The sequence below is a fragment of the Macaca nemestrina genome, chromosome 1 (genome assembly GCF_043159975.1).
Source record: "Macaca nemestrina isolate mMacNem1 chromosome 1, mMacNem.hap1, whole genome shotgun sequence".
Lineage (NCBI taxonomy): Eukaryota > Metazoa > Chordata > Mammalia > Primates > Cercopithecidae > Macaca > Macaca nemestrina.
The window spans coordinates 115990663-116007689 of NC_092125.1; the positions used below are offsets into that span (position 1 = coordinate 115990663).

General features: G+C 46.3%; 1 protein-coding gene across 6 annotated transcripts; it reads left to right on the forward strand.

The window, feature by feature from the left end:
* Nucleotides 1-2105: 2105 nt before the first annotated feature.
* Nucleotides 2106-12433, forward strand: LOC105479104 (tripartite motif containing 45). 6 transcript variants are annotated; one of them, XM_071094887.1, is made up of 7 exons: nucleotides 2106-2827; nucleotides 3661-3708; nucleotides 5874-6607; nucleotides 7897-8026; nucleotides 8940-9054; nucleotides 11137-11263; nucleotides 12165-12433. In XM_071094887.1, the coding sequence occupies exons 1-7, from the start codon at nucleotides 2625-2627 to the stop codon at nucleotides 12311-12313; spliced, it is 1506 nt and encodes a 501-aa protein (XP_070950988.1). In that variant the 5' UTR covers nucleotides 2106-2624; the 3' UTR covers nucleotides 12314-12433. The 6 variants fall into 6 exon arrangements, with proteins under 6 accessions (XP_070950988.1, XP_070950179.1, XP_070951268.1 ...); XM_071094078.1 differs by having other exon boundaries at nucleotides 2107-2718; nucleotides 3566-3911; XM_071095167.1 differs by having other exon boundaries at nucleotides 2110-2718; nucleotides 3661-3911.
* Nucleotides 12434-17027: the final 4594 nt, after the last annotated feature.

Here is a 17027-nt window from a genome sequence, read left to right on the forward strand (position 1 = left end):
GACAGTGAGACCACTCTTTTGAGAAATATAGCGGTGAGAACCACCACCGTTAATACGTTGAAGAGGAGCTAGATCAAAAGATGATTTTCTTCCCCTTTCAGGACTTCATCAGAACTCTTGGCAGAAAAATGGACTGAATAAAACATAGGAAGAATAAGGTTTTGAGGAAGCAGGAGAGGTTGGGATAAAAAGCAAAGATCTTGAGGAACTAATCTTGGCACTAAAGAATGGCAGTCAGGAGAGGTACGAGAGGAGGTGTGAGGAATCAAGGATTTTTTAAGTAGAAAGGCGAGGCAGTTCTTCAGACAGCCTTGTTTTTCTCATCAATGGAAGGGAATTAGCTGCAGCATGTGTGAGGGATTTGATGCTTAAGAAACTGAGAAAGGAAAGGTGGAGGTGGCCAGGCGTGGCGGCTCACGCCTGTAATCCCAGCACTTTGGGAGGCTGAGGCGGGTGGATCACCTGAGGTCAGGAGTTCAAGAGGAGCCTGCCCAACATGGTGAAATCCAGTCTCAACTAAAAATTCAACAAATTACCCGGGTGTGCAGACCTGTAATTCCAGCCACCCAGGAAGGTGAGGGAGGAGAATCGCTTGAACCCTGGAGGTGGAGGTCGCAGTGTGCCAAGAGCCTCCGATTGCATTCCAGCCTAGGCAACAAGAACGAAACTCAATCTCAAAAAACAAAACAAAACAAAAAACAAAAGGAAAGGTGAGGTAACCCGGATATAATCTTAGATATGGCATCAAAAGGTTGTGTTCAAGTTCCAGATATGTTAACTTGGGCTGGCCATCCAAGAGCTGGCAAGACCTCTTTAAGGCCATTTCCTTACAATATTGTTAAAGGTTAAATGAGATACGGCTAAATGAGATACTGCACGTGTAAATTATAAAGCACTTCTCAAACAAGAGAAGCTTGAAACTACCACCACAAGAAATGTGATACAGCATGAACAAGAGATGAAGTAAAGCACAGTCAAGCAGCAGGGAGGGTAAAGGTGAAGTTCAAAGCAAGAATATACAGCAAACCCAAGTCCACACAGTTTTTGTGACTTCCTCCAGCCTACTGGAGACGCGAATGCAGATTTTGAGAGCAGATGCAAGAAGCACAAGAGGCTGAAAAAAATCTAGGTAAGGACTATTTAAAAATCTTTGGGGATATGCTTAACATTTGGAACTTACTTGCACATTTTATATAAAGGTGGCATTTGACTCATTGGCGTGTTTTATTTTGGAAATGGCTAAACATTTCAGTTTTATATTTTACAGCTTTTTTTCATATTTTTTCATATTTCATATTTTTCTTTTTCAGATTCCATATTTTTAAAAGCTTAGGCTCCAGACGCTACACCTATAGCATGAAATGGATAGTGAAGGCATCAGTGAAACAGCCGCCCACTGGGTCCAAATTAAGTAGGGAAGGTCATGAACAAAGAAAGCAGTGAGGGCCCAGTAGACAGGCTGACGCGACTGGAGGTAAGAACAGGTGGAGGGGAAGGGAGCAGCTGTTTCCATTTTTGGAATTTTGGAGAATCAGGAGACGCCCGGTAAGGCCAGAGAAGGAGGCCGTGTAATTATAAAGTTAAAGGGGTCTGGCCGGGCACGGTGGCTCAAGCCTGTAATCCCAGCACTTTGGGAGGCCGAGACGGGCGGATCACGAGGTCAGGAGATGGAGACCATCCTGGCTAACACGGTGAAACCCCGTCTCTACTAAAAATACAAAAAACTAGCCGGGCGAGGTGGCGGGCGCCTGTAGTCCCAGCTATTTGGGAGGCTGAGGCAGGAGAATGGCGTAAACCTGGGAGGCAGAGCTTGTAGTGAGCTGAGATCCGGCCACTGCACTCCAGCCTGGGTGACAGAGCGAGACTCTGTCTCAAAAAAAAAAAAAAAGGGGGTCGGACGTGTTCATCTTCCAAATTAGTTTTGAGCCCACAAAGGGCTTGTCCCTCACTGCCACCGTCCATTGTCCCATTGTGACCAGGTAGGAGCCCTCCGTGATTGATAAAAACAGCGGGTCCAACTCGCTCAGCTCGTTTCTGTTACACAGAAATGTGGAATCCTGGGTGACATTCAACTCCTTAGGTCATCTGCATTCTCCCCGGACGGAGAAACAAAGCCTTCCCGAGCCCAACAAGGAGGATGGCGCTGCCCAGGCCGGTCGAAGTAAGCCCTCCATTCCAGACCTCGGCTCCACGGTCTCCCAAACCGGTTCCTGGAACGCGAGCCTGAGATGCCCTCACCCCCGGAAAATACCCAAAGCCAGGGAGCCGCGGAAGTGCTTGTACCCAGCACGCTAGGCGTGATGGACCTGTGAGTTACAATAAGCGCCGGAGGACAGAAGGGAGCCTCGCAGCCTTACACCGGCGTGGAGCAGGAACGTCTGGCGCCCCCGAGCGGCCAAGACCTCAGGAGCCAGAAAAACGTCTCCAACTCTCAGCACGGGGCCAACTGACAGTGCCATCCACCAATGGGAGAGCCCAGTCTGCGTTCGTGGGACCAGTCCGAGGCCACAAAGAGGGCCGTCCCGGCAGCAAATCAGCGTGGCTTTTAAAGAGGCCCTGATGCCTCTCTGGTCACCACAGAGATAGAGGGACAGTCCCTGTGAAACGGTGACGCCGACTACACTATGCCGCTTGTTCCCAGCCTTCGCCTTTTCCTCCCGCCGCACGCCAAGCCCTTCGGCCGCCCCGCCCACGACCTTGTCAGGTCCCGCCCCCCGCGTGAGTGGACTGGCGAAGATGTGGAATTACCAAAACTTATTGGATGCTTAGTGGCGTCACTCTGGAGGGCGGCGGGGCCCGGAGCGGCGAGGGCCGCCCCTCTCGGACGGTGATTGGACTCGCCGGAGTAGACCGGGTTGGGATTGGTGTGAGGAGGGGCGAGAGCCCGCGGGCGTCCTGGGTCGAGGCGAGGGGGAGGCGGTGGTCACCGAGAAGCCGGCAGGGGCTTGCAAGTCCCTCGTCCGGCGCGCGCCCTTCGCAGAGGGAAGGAGCAGGAGGGCCCCTACCTCATCGTGCGCGGGCGGGGTCGGCGCTTGTCGCGTGTGGGGCGCAGTGGGGCGGACGGCGGGAGGGGGGGTGGCCGTGGAGGGAGCGAGAGATGCAGGAGTGACTTTGTTGGCAGCAGGACTAGCTGTAGAGCTAGACCTGGAAGCGCATCCGGGGAGACTTACGGGGCAGAGGAGGGCGTGGGCGTGTCTGGTATGGGATGCAGTGGAAAGGAGGGGGCCCTCCTGATTAGGTCTGTGGGTGGTTCTTTTGAGGAAGCCTGGTCTTCCCGTCTGCCCTTTTATTTGTCAGCGAGGGAGTCCCCATGGTCTCTGTTCAAGTTCTGGAAACTTTCTCTTTGGGTGGGCTTAATCATCTCCTACTACATCGTAGAACTGCCCAGGGCCCTTTCTGATACTGGTCACAAACGTGGGGAGTATGTCAGAAAACAGAAAGCCGCTGCTGGGCATTGTAAGCAAACTCCCTAATGGGACTGCACTTGGAAACTCAGGCAAGACTCACTGCCCCTTGTGCTTGGGGCTTTTCAAAGCCCCCAGGCTCTTGCCTTGTTTGCATACAGTTTGCACCACGTGTCTGGAGCAGCTGGAGCCCTTCTCAGTAGTGGACATCCGAGGGGGAGACTCTGACACAAGCTCTGAGGGGTCAATATTCCAGGAACTCAAGCCACGAAGTCTGCAGTCGCAGATCGGCATCCTCTGTCCGGTATGTGATGCTCAGGTGGACCTGCCCATGGGTGGAGTGAAGGCTTTAACCATAGACCACCTGGCCGTGAATGATGTGATGCTGGAGAGCCTGCGTGGGGAAGGCCAGGGCCTGGTGTGTGACCTGTGCAACGACAGGGAAGTAGAGAAGAGGTGTCAGACCTGCAAAGCCAACCTCTGCCACTTCTGCTGCCAGGCTCATAGGTAAAGATGGGGCATTGCACCCGGTGTAGCTTAAGAGCAGATTACAAAGGTGTCAAGACAGAAATCCCTTGGTGAGCAGATGAAAAGGAAGGCCTTCTCAAATACTGTGGAAGGTCAAAGAGCAATATAACGATGCAGTAGCAAATACTCTAGTACAACAGTTAACCCGGTCAGCCTAATATAGTACCTGTAGCAATAGCAATGGAGGTTTTCATAATCCCTTTCAATTTACAAAGTGCAGCTACAGTTTCCTTCAATCATCAATCATTCATGTAGTGAATAATTGTACTGGGTGCTGGAGAAATAGGAGAATGAATATAATAGCATAGATCCTGCTCTTTATCTCCTTTGATCTTGCAACTCTTGCAGAAAAGCAGGCCCTGTTTTCACCCCCATTTATTAACTGGGGAAACAAGGTCAGCAATATTTGATTTGCCAAGGTCCTACAGTTGGTGAGTGTGTAACAGAACTGAGTATTAAATCCAGATCATTCTGACTACATTCCACTAACCCATGCTACACTCCTAGAATAGGTGGTGATTGGCTGGACCTCAGCTTTTGCTTTGTACCTTAGAGTTACTCTGGAGGTTGGTGAGGTGGGCGGGTATTAATTGGGGTGTTAATTGGGGTGCAGACTACGTCTTTTATGGCATTTGGTGAATAGTTTGTCAGATGGATCATTTTGTCCCTTCTTACTCTACCTTACCCCATCCTAGGACACCAGAATATAAAATGACCACAGTTTTAGGATTAGCCTAAAATAGATTTTGGGTTCTAACTTCCATTTGTTTTCTGGCTACACTAACAGAACAAGTTTGTAGACTTCACTCTATTTTTAACTTGTAATTATGTGATAGTCCCTGCAACTGTCTTGCAGCCAGCCAAACCAGCTGACCCTATTTTCTCTGCAGCCACTCTTCTGGTGCCAGAATAGGCATATAAGCTTGAAATTGATATAATGCTAATGGAGGAACTCTGAACAGTCACCATGTTTTCCTAGGGATTTCCCTACATCTCTAGAGGGCTACTACAGGAAAGAAATTAGAGAGCTTTGATTCTACTAACCATCGGTTTCACACTTTTTTTTTTTTTTTTTTTTTTGAGATGGAGTCTCACTCTAGTCGCCCGGGCTGGAGTGCAATGATGCAATCTCCGCTCACTGCAGCCTCCATCTCCTAGGTTCAAGCGATTCTCCTGCCTCAGCCTCCGCAGTAGCTGGGATTAGAGGCACACGCCACCACATCTGGCTAATTTTTTGCATTTTTAGTAGAGACGGGGTTTCACCATGTTGACCAGGCTGGTCTCAAACTCCTGACCTCAGTTGATCTGCCCACCTCAGCCTTCCAAAGTGCTGGGATTACAGGCGTGAGCCACCGCGCCCGGCCGGTTTCATGCTTTCTAATAATGTTGACGATGTCTCTTGAAAAAAATTCTAGCCTGTTGATTTGGGTAATATAGGTACTGGTCAACAGAAATGCTTCACCAAAATCTTAGATGCAAGCTAGATGAGACTTGGTATCAGGATCAGCTATCTGCTGTTTAATTGCTTGGACTTTATTACTGTGTTATCTGGCATGGTTTCTGTTTCTTGGTGCTAGTTTTCTGCCATGCCCTCGCTGCTAGCTTACCTTAGGAAGCCGACTGTGGCTCTCGTCTAAACTCTTTGGGGAAAGTCCTAGCATGCAGTCATAGCCTTGCAACCTTCTACATAGACATGTGGCAAGCCAGAGCTCTAGTCTGTTCACATGTTATTCTATACAGCAGCTCCTGCAAGTAGGGATTGTCTCCACTGTACAGACAAGAAACTGGAATCAGAAAGGATCATGCAATTAGAGATTAGAGCAAGGAACTGAAATCAAGTTTGTTTAACTTCAGAGCCTGTGCTCCTGAAATACCTCTGCCCAACTATTCCCAACTAGAATTACTCCCTTATTTCCTGTTATTGACTCTCTTTGCCCCTAGGCGGCAGAAGAAAACGACTTACCACACTATGGTGGACCTAAAAGACCTGAAAGGCTACAGCCGGATTGGGAAGCCCATCCTGTGTCCTATTCATCCTGCAGAGGAACTGAGGCTGTTCTGTGAGTTCTGTGACCGGCCTGTGTGCCGGGATTGCGTGGTGGGGGAGCATCGGGAACACCCCTGTGACTTCACCAGCAATGTCATCCACAAGCATGGGGACTCTGTGCGGGAGCTCCTCAAAGGTACTCAGCCCCACGTGGAGGCCCTGGAGGAAGCCCTGGCTCAGATCAACATAATGAACAGTGCCCTGCAGAAGCGAGTGGAGGCAGTGGCAGCTGATGTCCAGACATTCTCGGAGGGCTACATTAAGGCCATTGAGGAGCATCGGGACAAGCTGCTGAAGCAGCTGGAAGACATACGAATCCAGAAAGAAAATTCCCTGCAGCTGCAGAAGGCCCAGCTGGAACAGTTACTGGCAGACATGCGGACTGGAGTGGAGTTCACCGAGCACTTGCTGACCAGCGGCTCAGACTTGGAGATCCTCATCACCAAGGGGGTGGTAGTAGAACGGCTCAGGAAGCTGAACAAAGTTCAATATAGTGCCCGTCCTGGAGTAAATGATAAGATACGCTTCTGTCCTCAGGAGAAAGCAGGCCAGTGCCATGGCTATGAAATTTATGGTACCATTAATACCAAAGAGGTTGATCCAGCCAAATGTGTCCTACAAGGAGAAGGTAGGAAGGCATTTCCCATTGACATTGAGAAGGCAGTCTACAGGGAGATGGTGTGTAAAGATTGGTGGCTTGTTTTGCTAGGAAGCACGCCCTACTGACCAGGTTACCAAAGGTGGGGAGATAAACTGATCTGAAAGACAGTGACCCTCACCTTTGCCCTTTCTGGTTTGTTCTGGTTAGGGTACAGTTAATACAGGAGTGAGGCTTGACCCTTTTCCTGTTCAGAGAAGTAGTAACAGCTGAGAAGCACATAGATTATGTTTTGTTTCTATCAGATGGCAGAACAGAGACAGTGCCCATTGGAGGTAACAGCAGTGACTAGGGCCCAGTGAAATTCTGCCTGCTCAGAGAGGAGCATGGCAGACCCTGGTTTCCTAGATCAAGTTCTGAAGGGGGTTTCAGAGGAGTAAGGAAGATGAGATTACGGTTTCCTTTCCTTTAGGCCCTTTTTGGTTCACATACACCTTACTGGCATTTAAAAGGATATGGTAGGTGTTTCATTTAATTGGGGAAAAATGGTTTCTTTTGACGAACGTTCCCTTTCTAATGGAAGCATGTTATTAAAACACATTTCACAGGTCAGTCCTGATAGGAAGATTGCATCTTAAGGGTCATCAGACTCTTGACACAGGCATTCTTAACTGTTTGGAAGCCATAGATTTCTTTGAGAATGTTCTCTCCTACAGAAACACCCAGTAACTTGTGCATACAATTCCAGATTTTTAGACTCTTCATGAGCCTTTCCATAGACCTCATAGTAGTTCATGAACCCCAGGTTAAGAAACCCTGTTTCATCTGAATGCTGGAGTAGGGGCTGTAGCTACTGGATAGCCCTCCAATACCTTGGCATGAGCTACCAAGTTGCAGAGGATCTCACAACATGGAGGGTCGTGAGGCTGGTCACCTGTACTCCCTGCCTAGCCCAGCGGGATCTGGAGTTTAGGGAGGGTGGTTTTGGGGTTACTAGCCTCTCTCACAAGGTCTAGAGGTTTTCTTCTCTAAATACCTAGGTCGGTCCTGAGTATTTTTAAAGCCTCCTAGGACTGAAGGTAAGGTCCAGGATCCTGTGTGATCCAAAGCAGCTGATAGCTGAGAGAACCAGGCTAACCAGGAAGGACTCCCAAGAGGTGTACTCTAGGAGGCAGAAGGGGAAGAGAAAAGAAAGGGAGCCAGGGTGGTTACAGTAAGCAGGAAAGTACAACCCTTTGTTCTGAAGAGAAAAAGCAAGTTGGAGATGTAGTCACTGCAGTTTACGTTTGAGGTGAGGACCGAGTGTTTATCTTTTTCAGACCTCCACAGAGCCCGGGAGAAACAGACAGCCTCTTTCACCCTGCTTTGTAAGGATGCCGCAGGAGAAATCATGGGCAGGGGAGGAGACAACATTCAAGTTGCCGTTCTCCCTAAGGATAAGAAAGACAGGTTTGTATGCCACAAGTAGGTGTCATGGATAGCAGGCAGTGAGAAAACTGGAAACATGAGGTCCTTTAAGATATTAGAACTGGGCACGGTGGCTCACGCCTGTAATCCCAGCACTTTGGGAAGTGGAGGCAGGAGGATCGCTTAAGCCCAAGAGTTTAAAACCAGCCTGGGCAACATAGGGAGAACCCGTCTCCACAAAAAAAAAAAAAAAAAAAAAAAAAAATATTGGCATATCCCTATAATCCTAGCTATTCAGGAGGCTGAGATGGGAGGATCCCTTGAGCCCAGGAGGTTGAGGTTGCAGTGAGCTGTGATTGCGCCACTGCACTCCAACCTGGTAACACAGCAAGACCCCAGGTCAAAAAAATTATATTGGAGTGCAACTAAGTAATTACATCTTACCTCCCCGTAATACTATGAAACGTTATATGACCAAATATGTTTTCTTGTGTGGATTTTGTATTCAATTCTCTCTCAAAGCTGTGGTGTGCCCCTCAGATTCTTTTCATCTCCAGCTTTAGAATAAGTTGAAAAATCTTCTGTGTTAGACTGAATGGTACCCTTTTCAAAAATCAGTCTCCCTTTGGTACTAAATTATGCCTGGAACATGTTTATATTTCTCTGGAATTGGAGAATGGAGGAGGCACAACAGAGCAAGAGGGTTCAACAGAAGCCTGTTGAAAAGGACGCAATCATATATTCAAGGAATTTGTCTGAATATCAGACTAAATTGGAATTTATGCAGTTTACCTTCTGTTGTAAAATTAACTTTTGAGGCAAATGGAAGAAGCATCCTGTTTGGGTATATTTAACATTAATACTGAATGGAATGGTGTAGTTTACATTCTGAAATAGTAGCAACTAAAGCCGGCTTGTGGGAGTGAGTGGTGTTTTGACTCTTATCTCCATTCAGCCCAGTCAGACCAATGGTGCAGGATAACAAGGATGGGACATACTACATTTCCTACACCCCCAAGGAGCCTGGTGTCTATACTGTGTGGGTCTGCGTCAAAGAACAGCATGTGCAGGTAAGACTGGTGCACGTGCTTCCCTGAGCTCCCTGGCTTCTACTGTCTTAGGATCTGGAGATGTTTCGCATAGAATCAGCTATACAGAGAGATTGAATAGAATCCCCATGTCTTCTTCTTCACTTTAGAAACAGCCCAGATTTTGCTACTCTTATTCTTCCTGGAGAATATGCTGTTGACCATAAGGATGCTGTTGACCTCTATCCCTGTGTCACTTCCTGGCAGTTATGCGTATAGTTTATCATTCTCCCAGTCAGTTTCTTAGGATTCTTAATATGGAGAAGATGTCTTGATCACAGGGGGTGTGATCTGCCAGCAGACAACCATGCATATTCAAAAAATATAATCTAGCTCAGAATTCTCCAGTTTTGTCCAGACTGTATCTGGCCATGAACACAGTTGAGAGAGTTACGCCCCCTCCTCACAACTGACTAGTCATCTATCTGCCTAACCATCTGCTTACGTAATTTTCTACTCTGTTTTACATATAGGTTTTTCTGTTACTATGGTTACTATAAACAAACAAATATACCAAACAAGTTATGTTACCATGGTTTCTACAAACAAGTATAACACAAACAAGTAGAGCACTTTCCGCTTTAGAGATTATGAGTTTTTAAAAATTGGGTGATACTAACCGGTCCAGCAGAATCTTTCTGCTGACCTTGGAGTACTCAGAGGTTTCCCTCCACAGAAATCAGCACTGACAGGGACAGTAAAATACCATACAGCATCATGATATGTTAGGCTTATGATTTGTGCACTTAGGAACACTCATATTTAAAAGCAATTTATTTACTTAATTGTGGTATGTCAGGAACAGATTAGGTGTTTTTACATACGTTATTTCAATTTTCCTCAAAACCACTCAGGCACAGGGATCAGTGTCCAATTAGACCAAGAGACCAAACTTGCATTAAAATACACAGCAAATATAGCAAAATGGGAATTTGAACCCATTTCTTTGAATGCCAAGTTGTTTTTTAACTGGATTGTAAACTCTTTAAGATGGGAAATTTAACATCTGAAAGACTTGTAAGGTGCTAGGCTCTCTGCTTTGCGTTTTCTCTAACAGTGTGGCTCTCACATAAGGATAGGCACATTGCAACTTATTAAATATTTAAATTTGGCATGATGGTGTGTACCTGTAGTCCCAGCTACTTGGGAGGATTGCCTGAGCCCAGGAGCTCAAAGCTGCAGTGAGCTATGGTTGTGCCAGTGCACTCCAGCCTAGTGACAGAGTGAGATCCCATCTTTAAAAATATATATATTTTTTGTTGAATATGGGATATAAATTAGAGAATGAAAGTTATCCTTAAAGGAAAGGGAGCAGATGGGAGAGTTACTAATTTGAGGATTATTAGCTGTACACATTTTAACCTTTCTCCCTTCCATATGTCTTCACTGTCACAGAATAAGTGGGTGAGTAAACAGATAAGTCATGTCCAGGATGGAAGGAAAGAGGCTAGCTTGGTATGTGAGAAGAGGTACAAGGCTGAGAAATTGGAGAAGGGACCACAGGATGTCCTATCTTTGTGGTTGCGATATTCTACTTATTACACCTGAGGTTCCTTAAGAATTGAAATTGAGAATCCCAGAGAAAAGTCAGTCTGAGATTACTAATGTATTGAATGACCTAGATCCTTATACTTCATACAAGGATAGAGTGAGGCAGAATCCATTAAAAAAAGCTTAAGCTTCTTGTGGCATGGGCCATCTTGCCAGAACAATCCCCAGCTAATACAGATGTCACTGAAAATGCAGCTGATGCTGTGTGACTCCTGTCAGTGCCCAGCAGGTTCGGCTACACGGAATAAATCAGTACTTGAGTCTAGTACTCAGCATCTGCGGTGAAAAGCATGGTAGGAGGGCTGCACAGACCACGTAATGCTTCCACTGCCTCTGTATCTGCCCCCTCTCAGCTGAGCAGGGTTCTTGCCCTCTAATCTGTTTCTTTCCTGGTGTCCTTGTCCCTCCAAGGGCAGGCCCTGTGCCTCAGACTCTGTTTAGCACATAGCGATGCTCAACACATCCTGTTAACTCGTAAGATGCTGTTCTTTGCTTTTGGTCTGAACACTGAAGGGCTCGCCATTCACTGTGACCGTGAGGAGAAAGCACCGCCCACACCCAGGTGTGTTTCACTGCTGCACCTTCTGCTCCAGTGGAGGCCAGAAAACCGCTCGCTGCGCCTGTGGAGGCACCATGCCAGGTAAGGAGAAAGCACTACCTGGGCCTTCCTGCCAGCAGCGGGAATCAAGCAACTGGCCCTTCCCCACCACACAGCCACGAGACATTTGGACTTAGGCTCTGTTTCTAGGAAGCACAGTCTGTGATTGTAGAGACACCACTGTTCTAAAAGTTTCACTTAAAGCTTCCTTGTTCTGAATTGAAATAGCAGGCTTAAAAGCTCTGAGTTCTGTTAGTTTTGGTACAGCTCCTATGAGCCCTGTGCTTCTGTGTCGGATTCTCAGTTTGTCCCTTTCCAGCAGCCTGAGCAGTGTGAAAACTGTGGACCCATCTTATTCCTTTTAGTATCTTAAATAAATTCCAAAGGAGGCATGGCTGGGGGAGTGGATGATTAAACCAGTTGAACAAGGTCTGGGTCTTTCAGGGAGACGGAAAGGATAGGGAGTTTAGGTAAAGGATCTAATTACTTTAAAAAAAAATTATTCTGTCCTTACTCTAATAATGGGCCGTAAAATGGGCTTTTGCATCCTTCTGTATAAACACTTGAGGATCTACCTCTGTTTTTTTTCTATGTCCACCAACCTATCCTTTTTTATTTCAGTGATTTTACAGTTAAAATCCAAACCAATTTATTTTACAGTTAATGTGCAAACTAGTTCGCCTCCTTCAGGTGGTAAGTTTTATCACTACAGCATTCTTAGAACTCTGGCTAACATGAGTTGATTTGCTGTGATCAATTTTCAGGGTCCTCCTGACTACACAGCAGTCAGACAGCTTGTTCCTCTTGCCAAGACTTTCTTAGATATTTTCACTCCCATGAATCTGCATGTTGCCAGGAGGTCGGTCTAATTTCCGCGATAATGGTAACCGCTGGACTCCACTCTAATGGTTGATTTTTGTCCTTTCCTCTTTGTCCCATGTAGGTGGGTACCTAGGCTGTGGCCATGGACACAAAGGCCACCCAGGTCGTCCCCACTGGTCATGCTGTGGGAAGTTTAATGAGAAGTCTGAATGCACGTGGACAGGTGGGCAGAGCGCACCAAGGAGTCTACTTAGGACTGTGGCTCTCTGATGGGTTTGTGCTCAGCCTTTTAAAGCTGCAGTCAGCACCACTCGATATTTCCAGAGGACCCAGACCTTCTTTCATTCTAAAGAGACTGATAGAATTAAAAACAAAGTGCCTTATCTTGCACTGGAGTTCAGGTGCTCTTTTGTTACTCACTGGTTGTACTTGTGGATGGTTGAGCACAAAAGACCACCTCTACATTTCTCTTAAAGGTAGGTTGGCAAACGTTCTTTTTCTACCACACGAGACTCCTTTTCATTTTGTACAGTGTGGAGGTATCTATTCCATTGGAACTGAAGGGTCTAGGTCGTTTAGTTAGTTCCTTTCTGATATGACCCTTTTTTTTTAGACAGAGTCTCACTCTGTCACCCAGGCTGGAGTGCAGTGGCATGATCTTGGCCCACTGCAACTTCCGCCTCCCGGTTCAAATGGTTCTCCTGCCTCAGCCTCCTGAGTAGCTGGGATTACAGGTCCCCGCCACCACGCCCAGCTGATTTTTGTGTTTTTAGTAGAGATGGGGTTTCACCATGTTGGCCAGGCTGGTCTCAAACTTCTGATGACCTCGTGATCCACCCGCCTCAGCCTCCCAAAGTGCTGGGATTACAGGCGTGAGCCACCACACCTGGCCTATCATGACCTTTTTTGTTTTTCTCTGAGCTACACATTATTTAGATATTTCCCCTAGAGATTAGAAACCTCCTTTCATCCTGTCTGCTTTTTGTTAGCATACTTTCAGTGGATTTACTCGTACATGTTTCATGATCATGATAATGTGATCTTGTTTTGGTGGTGTCCCCCCCACCGCTCCCATGCCATGTCAGCCTTCTGCCCCAAAGCCTGAAGATTACTCTTTGGTCAAGGGCATACAAATAGAAAGTTAATAAAGGGGAGTGGTGTTGAAATAGAACCTCATACGTTTATTACAGTTCTACTCATGCCAGAAAATCTAGACACCTTCATACTTCTCACAGGTCTGTTTTTGGTAGAGTAGTCTTTAGAGTAGTCTTCACTGTTGTTTATATACCTAGAAAGTTAACTGGGAGCTTTGACTCTTAATGTGTCTTCACTCATAGTGTGCCTTCTTAGCTGCTTGAGAATTCTGGGGAGAGGATGTACACAGCACTAGTGCCTCAGCCCTGCCAAGGTCTTCACTGTATATATTTCGTGTGTTCTTCTGAGAGTCTTGATTTCCTATATAGCAATAAACTCAGCATATATTAAATATAATTAGCGAAATCTGCATTATAAGATCCCTTAAGAGGTGGATGACGCCTTTGGTGAATTGGGTCAGGCAAAGGAAGTGAAATAATTAGATGATGACTGTCAGATCATTGTGGAATACATTTCCTCCTTGAGGCTGACAGACATGGGCTACATTGTAGCCATAAATACTAAGATGTTCTCTGTGTTCTCACCCTTTTCTGGAAACATTCCCTTCAGCCTCTTTCTGTAACCCAAATCTGATCTTTCCAAAACACGTTCCTGCCCGTCACCCTCTCAAATTATTAGCTATTTGCTCTTCCTCACTCCTTCTGTCACTCAGCCCAGAAGTATATGTCCTTTTAGCTTATTACTACTGCTTTGAGATGAGTGGTTCTTTTTTTTTTTTTTTCCTTCGAGATAGAGCCTTGCTCTGTTGCGTAGGCTGGAGTGCAGTGGCGCGATCTCAGCTCACTGCAACCTCCACCTCCCAGGTTCAAGCGATTCTCCTGCCTCAGCCTCCCGAGAGTAAACTGAGATTACAGGCACATGCCACTACGCCCAGCTAATTTTTGTATTTTTAGTAGAGACAGGGTTTCACCAGGTTGGCCAGGATGGTCTCGAACTTCTGACCTCATGATCCGCCCACCTTGGCTTGCCAAAGTTCTGTGATTACAGGCGTGAGCCACCGTGCCTGGCCGAGATGAGTGGTTCTTAACCAGGAGGGACTTTGCTCCTAAGAGGACATCTGGCAAAGTCTCAGAGACATTTTTAGTTGCCACTACTGGGGCAAGGTGCTACTAGCATCTTGTGGGTAAAGGTCAGAGATGCTGCTAGTCATTTTACAGTGCTCAGGACAGCTTCCTGAAACAAAAAAGTATCCAATCCAAAATGTCAGTGGTTCCACTGCTGAGAAACCCCGTTCTAGGGCATTAGCCATATTTTTTTTTTTCTAAAAATGGCCAGCCTTGGAGCTCATGCCTTTCAGCTATACAGCTTGCTATTCCTCCATGGTTCAGCCATCTACTGAGCCCCAAATTGTTCCCCTTCATTCCTTGAAGATTATAGCATTGAGCTTGCTATGACTCCGGTACAACTCCTTATCAGTCTTGGGATAACTCATTGTCTACACAGACTTCTTAGTTCTGTGACCATTTCCCCAATGTTATTTTTTTCCCTACTTAGCCTTACATATCCTAGATCTTGATTCCAACTGCACACTCTGCATAGTCTTAGTTTCAGGCATCCTGCAACCACAACCTCCCACCTTTCCAGCTCACCCACTGTAATAACCTGACTACTAATTCGTCTACCTCTTTGGAATCCACAATGCAGTGATTCTGCCACCTTCCTGTTGTTCCTCTCACCCACCTCAGGTCCTTCCCTTCATCCTTCCCAGCTTAGATTCTACAGACCATCACTATAATCACTCTATTGCATAGTCTCCCTCTATCATTCTTGCCTGGCAAAACTCCAACCCAGGTTAGATCCAGCTTTCCATCTAACCCAACTGAATGATCCTAAAAAACAAACAAACAAACAAAAAAAAAGCGTGATGACTAGCCTCACTTTAAATTTATGACCACTAATTTCAGTGGGCCTTAGCATTGCCTGATAACCTGAAACATCTCCCCAGTCCATTTATTCTCCCATGCTTCTAGACAATTCATACTTTCTTCCCCTCAAACTCCAATTTCTACCCCACCTCTACTCTGTACTTATGACCTTGCCTCCTATTTCACCAAGAATATAAAAGGATTCAGAGGAGAATTTCCCTAACCTCCCTACCACATGTACACATCTATCCAAATTCCTATCAAGAGCCAACTTCTATCCCGTGTACTAAATCCCATTCTGTAGCTATTGCCTGAGAACATTGCTTCAGTAATTTCCCCCTCTACCAGATTGCTTACTTCAGAAAATAAATATGGTACAATATTCCCTCTTCAAATACAAGTTTCCCTTTTGTATTAGTTGGCTAGGGCTGCCATAACAATACCACGGACTGGGTGGATTAAACAACACAAACTAGTTTTCTCACGGTTCTGGAGTCTGGAAGTCCAAAATCTAGGTGCTGGCAGGGTTGTTTTTTGGTGAGTACTCTGTCCTTGGCTTGCAGATGGCAGCCCTCTGTTTTCACATGGCCTTTCTCCTGTGTGCATGTGCTCCTGGTGTCTCTTCATATAAGGACACCAGACCTATTGGATTAGGACCCCACCCACATGAGGTCATTTAACCTTAATCACCTCCTTAAAGGTTCTTTCTCCAAATAGAGTCGCATTGGGTGTTAGGGCTGAGTTTTCAAGAATTTCACAACCCACTTTAGCAACTTCCCCCCTTTTCTGCTCCTCTTTAAAAGGACCTCAAAAGAATTGTTGTTTGGTATCTCTAGTTTCCCTCCCATTCTCTGTACGATCTAATCCAGTCAGTCAGTCATCCTCAAGACTCCACTGAAATAGCTGTTGTCAAGGTTACCGGTAAACTCCAGGTTACAGAATCCAGTGTTCAATTCCCAACCTTTATCTTTTTTGACCACCCAATATCAGAGAAATCTTTTAAAACATGTCAGCTCATGTCACTCTTCTGCTCGCCACTGTCCATTGGCCTCGCATCTCAGAAAAGCGAGCCTTTACATCAGCATGTAAGACCCCACATGATCTGGATCCCTGCTCTTACTGCCCACCCATCCGCCTCCATCACCCTGTTCCAGCCAAACTGGCCTGCCTGGTGCTCCTCAAACTCTCCACGCACTGTCTTGGGGCCTGAATCACTGCCCCTCCATCTGAAATGCTTTTTTCACAGATACCTTCATGGTTCATGTTCCTCTCAAGTTCTCACTCCAGTGTCAAATATCACCCTATTAACTACTCTGTACAAAATAGCAACTTCCCACCCCAGAGTTGCCCAGTTTCATCGCCATCTCACATATATGTATATGTTTTGTGGTTTGTATTTTTTTTTTGGAGACAGGATCTCTGTCTCTCTGTTGCTGAGGCTGGAGTGCAGTGGCACGGTCTTGGCTCACTGCAGCCTCTGCCTCCCGAGGTTCAAGTGATTCTCCCACCTCAGCCACCGAAGTAGGTGGAACCATAGGCGCACCCCACCATGCCCGGTGAATTTTTTGCATTTTTTGTAGAGATGGGGTTTTGCCATGTTGCCCAGGCTGGTCTCAGAAACTCCTGGCCATCTCAAGCCTCTCGAAGTGCTGGGATTACAGGCCAACATATGTATGTTCTGTTTGTTGTCTGCCCTCTCATGCTAGATTGTAAGCTGTATGAGGGCAGGGATTTGATATTTTTAAACTACCATTCTGTCCCCATGTAGGACAGTTCCTGGCAGATAGTAGAGACTTCATATTATGATCAGTGAATAAAGATCTAATTGGTAGAATTTTTAGTTTGGATCTCCTTGGTATCTGTTTTATAAGCCAGACTTCCCTTCTCCCAAACCTCAGTATTTGTCATTTAAACAAATACCACTTGGAAAAGCAGCAGCCTTATCTCAAGCCTGTTGGATAAAT

What these genes read in the sequence shown, in the direction of transcription:
- LOC105479104 (XM_011736919.3), top strand. Translation starts at nt 3,424, where the DNA reads ATGTCAGAAAACAGAAAGCCGCTGCTGGGCATTGTAAGCAAACTCCCT. An exon ending in TTCTGCTGCCAGGCTCATAG is followed by an intron (nt 3,912 to 5,873) that starts GTAAAGATGGGG and finishes CTTTGCCCCTAG; the next exon opens with GCGGCAGAAGAAAACGACTT. An exon ending in CCTAAGGATAAGAAAGACAG is followed by an intron (nt 8,027 to 8,939) that starts GTTTGTATGCCA and finishes ATCTCCATTCAG; the next exon opens with CCCAGTCAGACCAATGGTGC.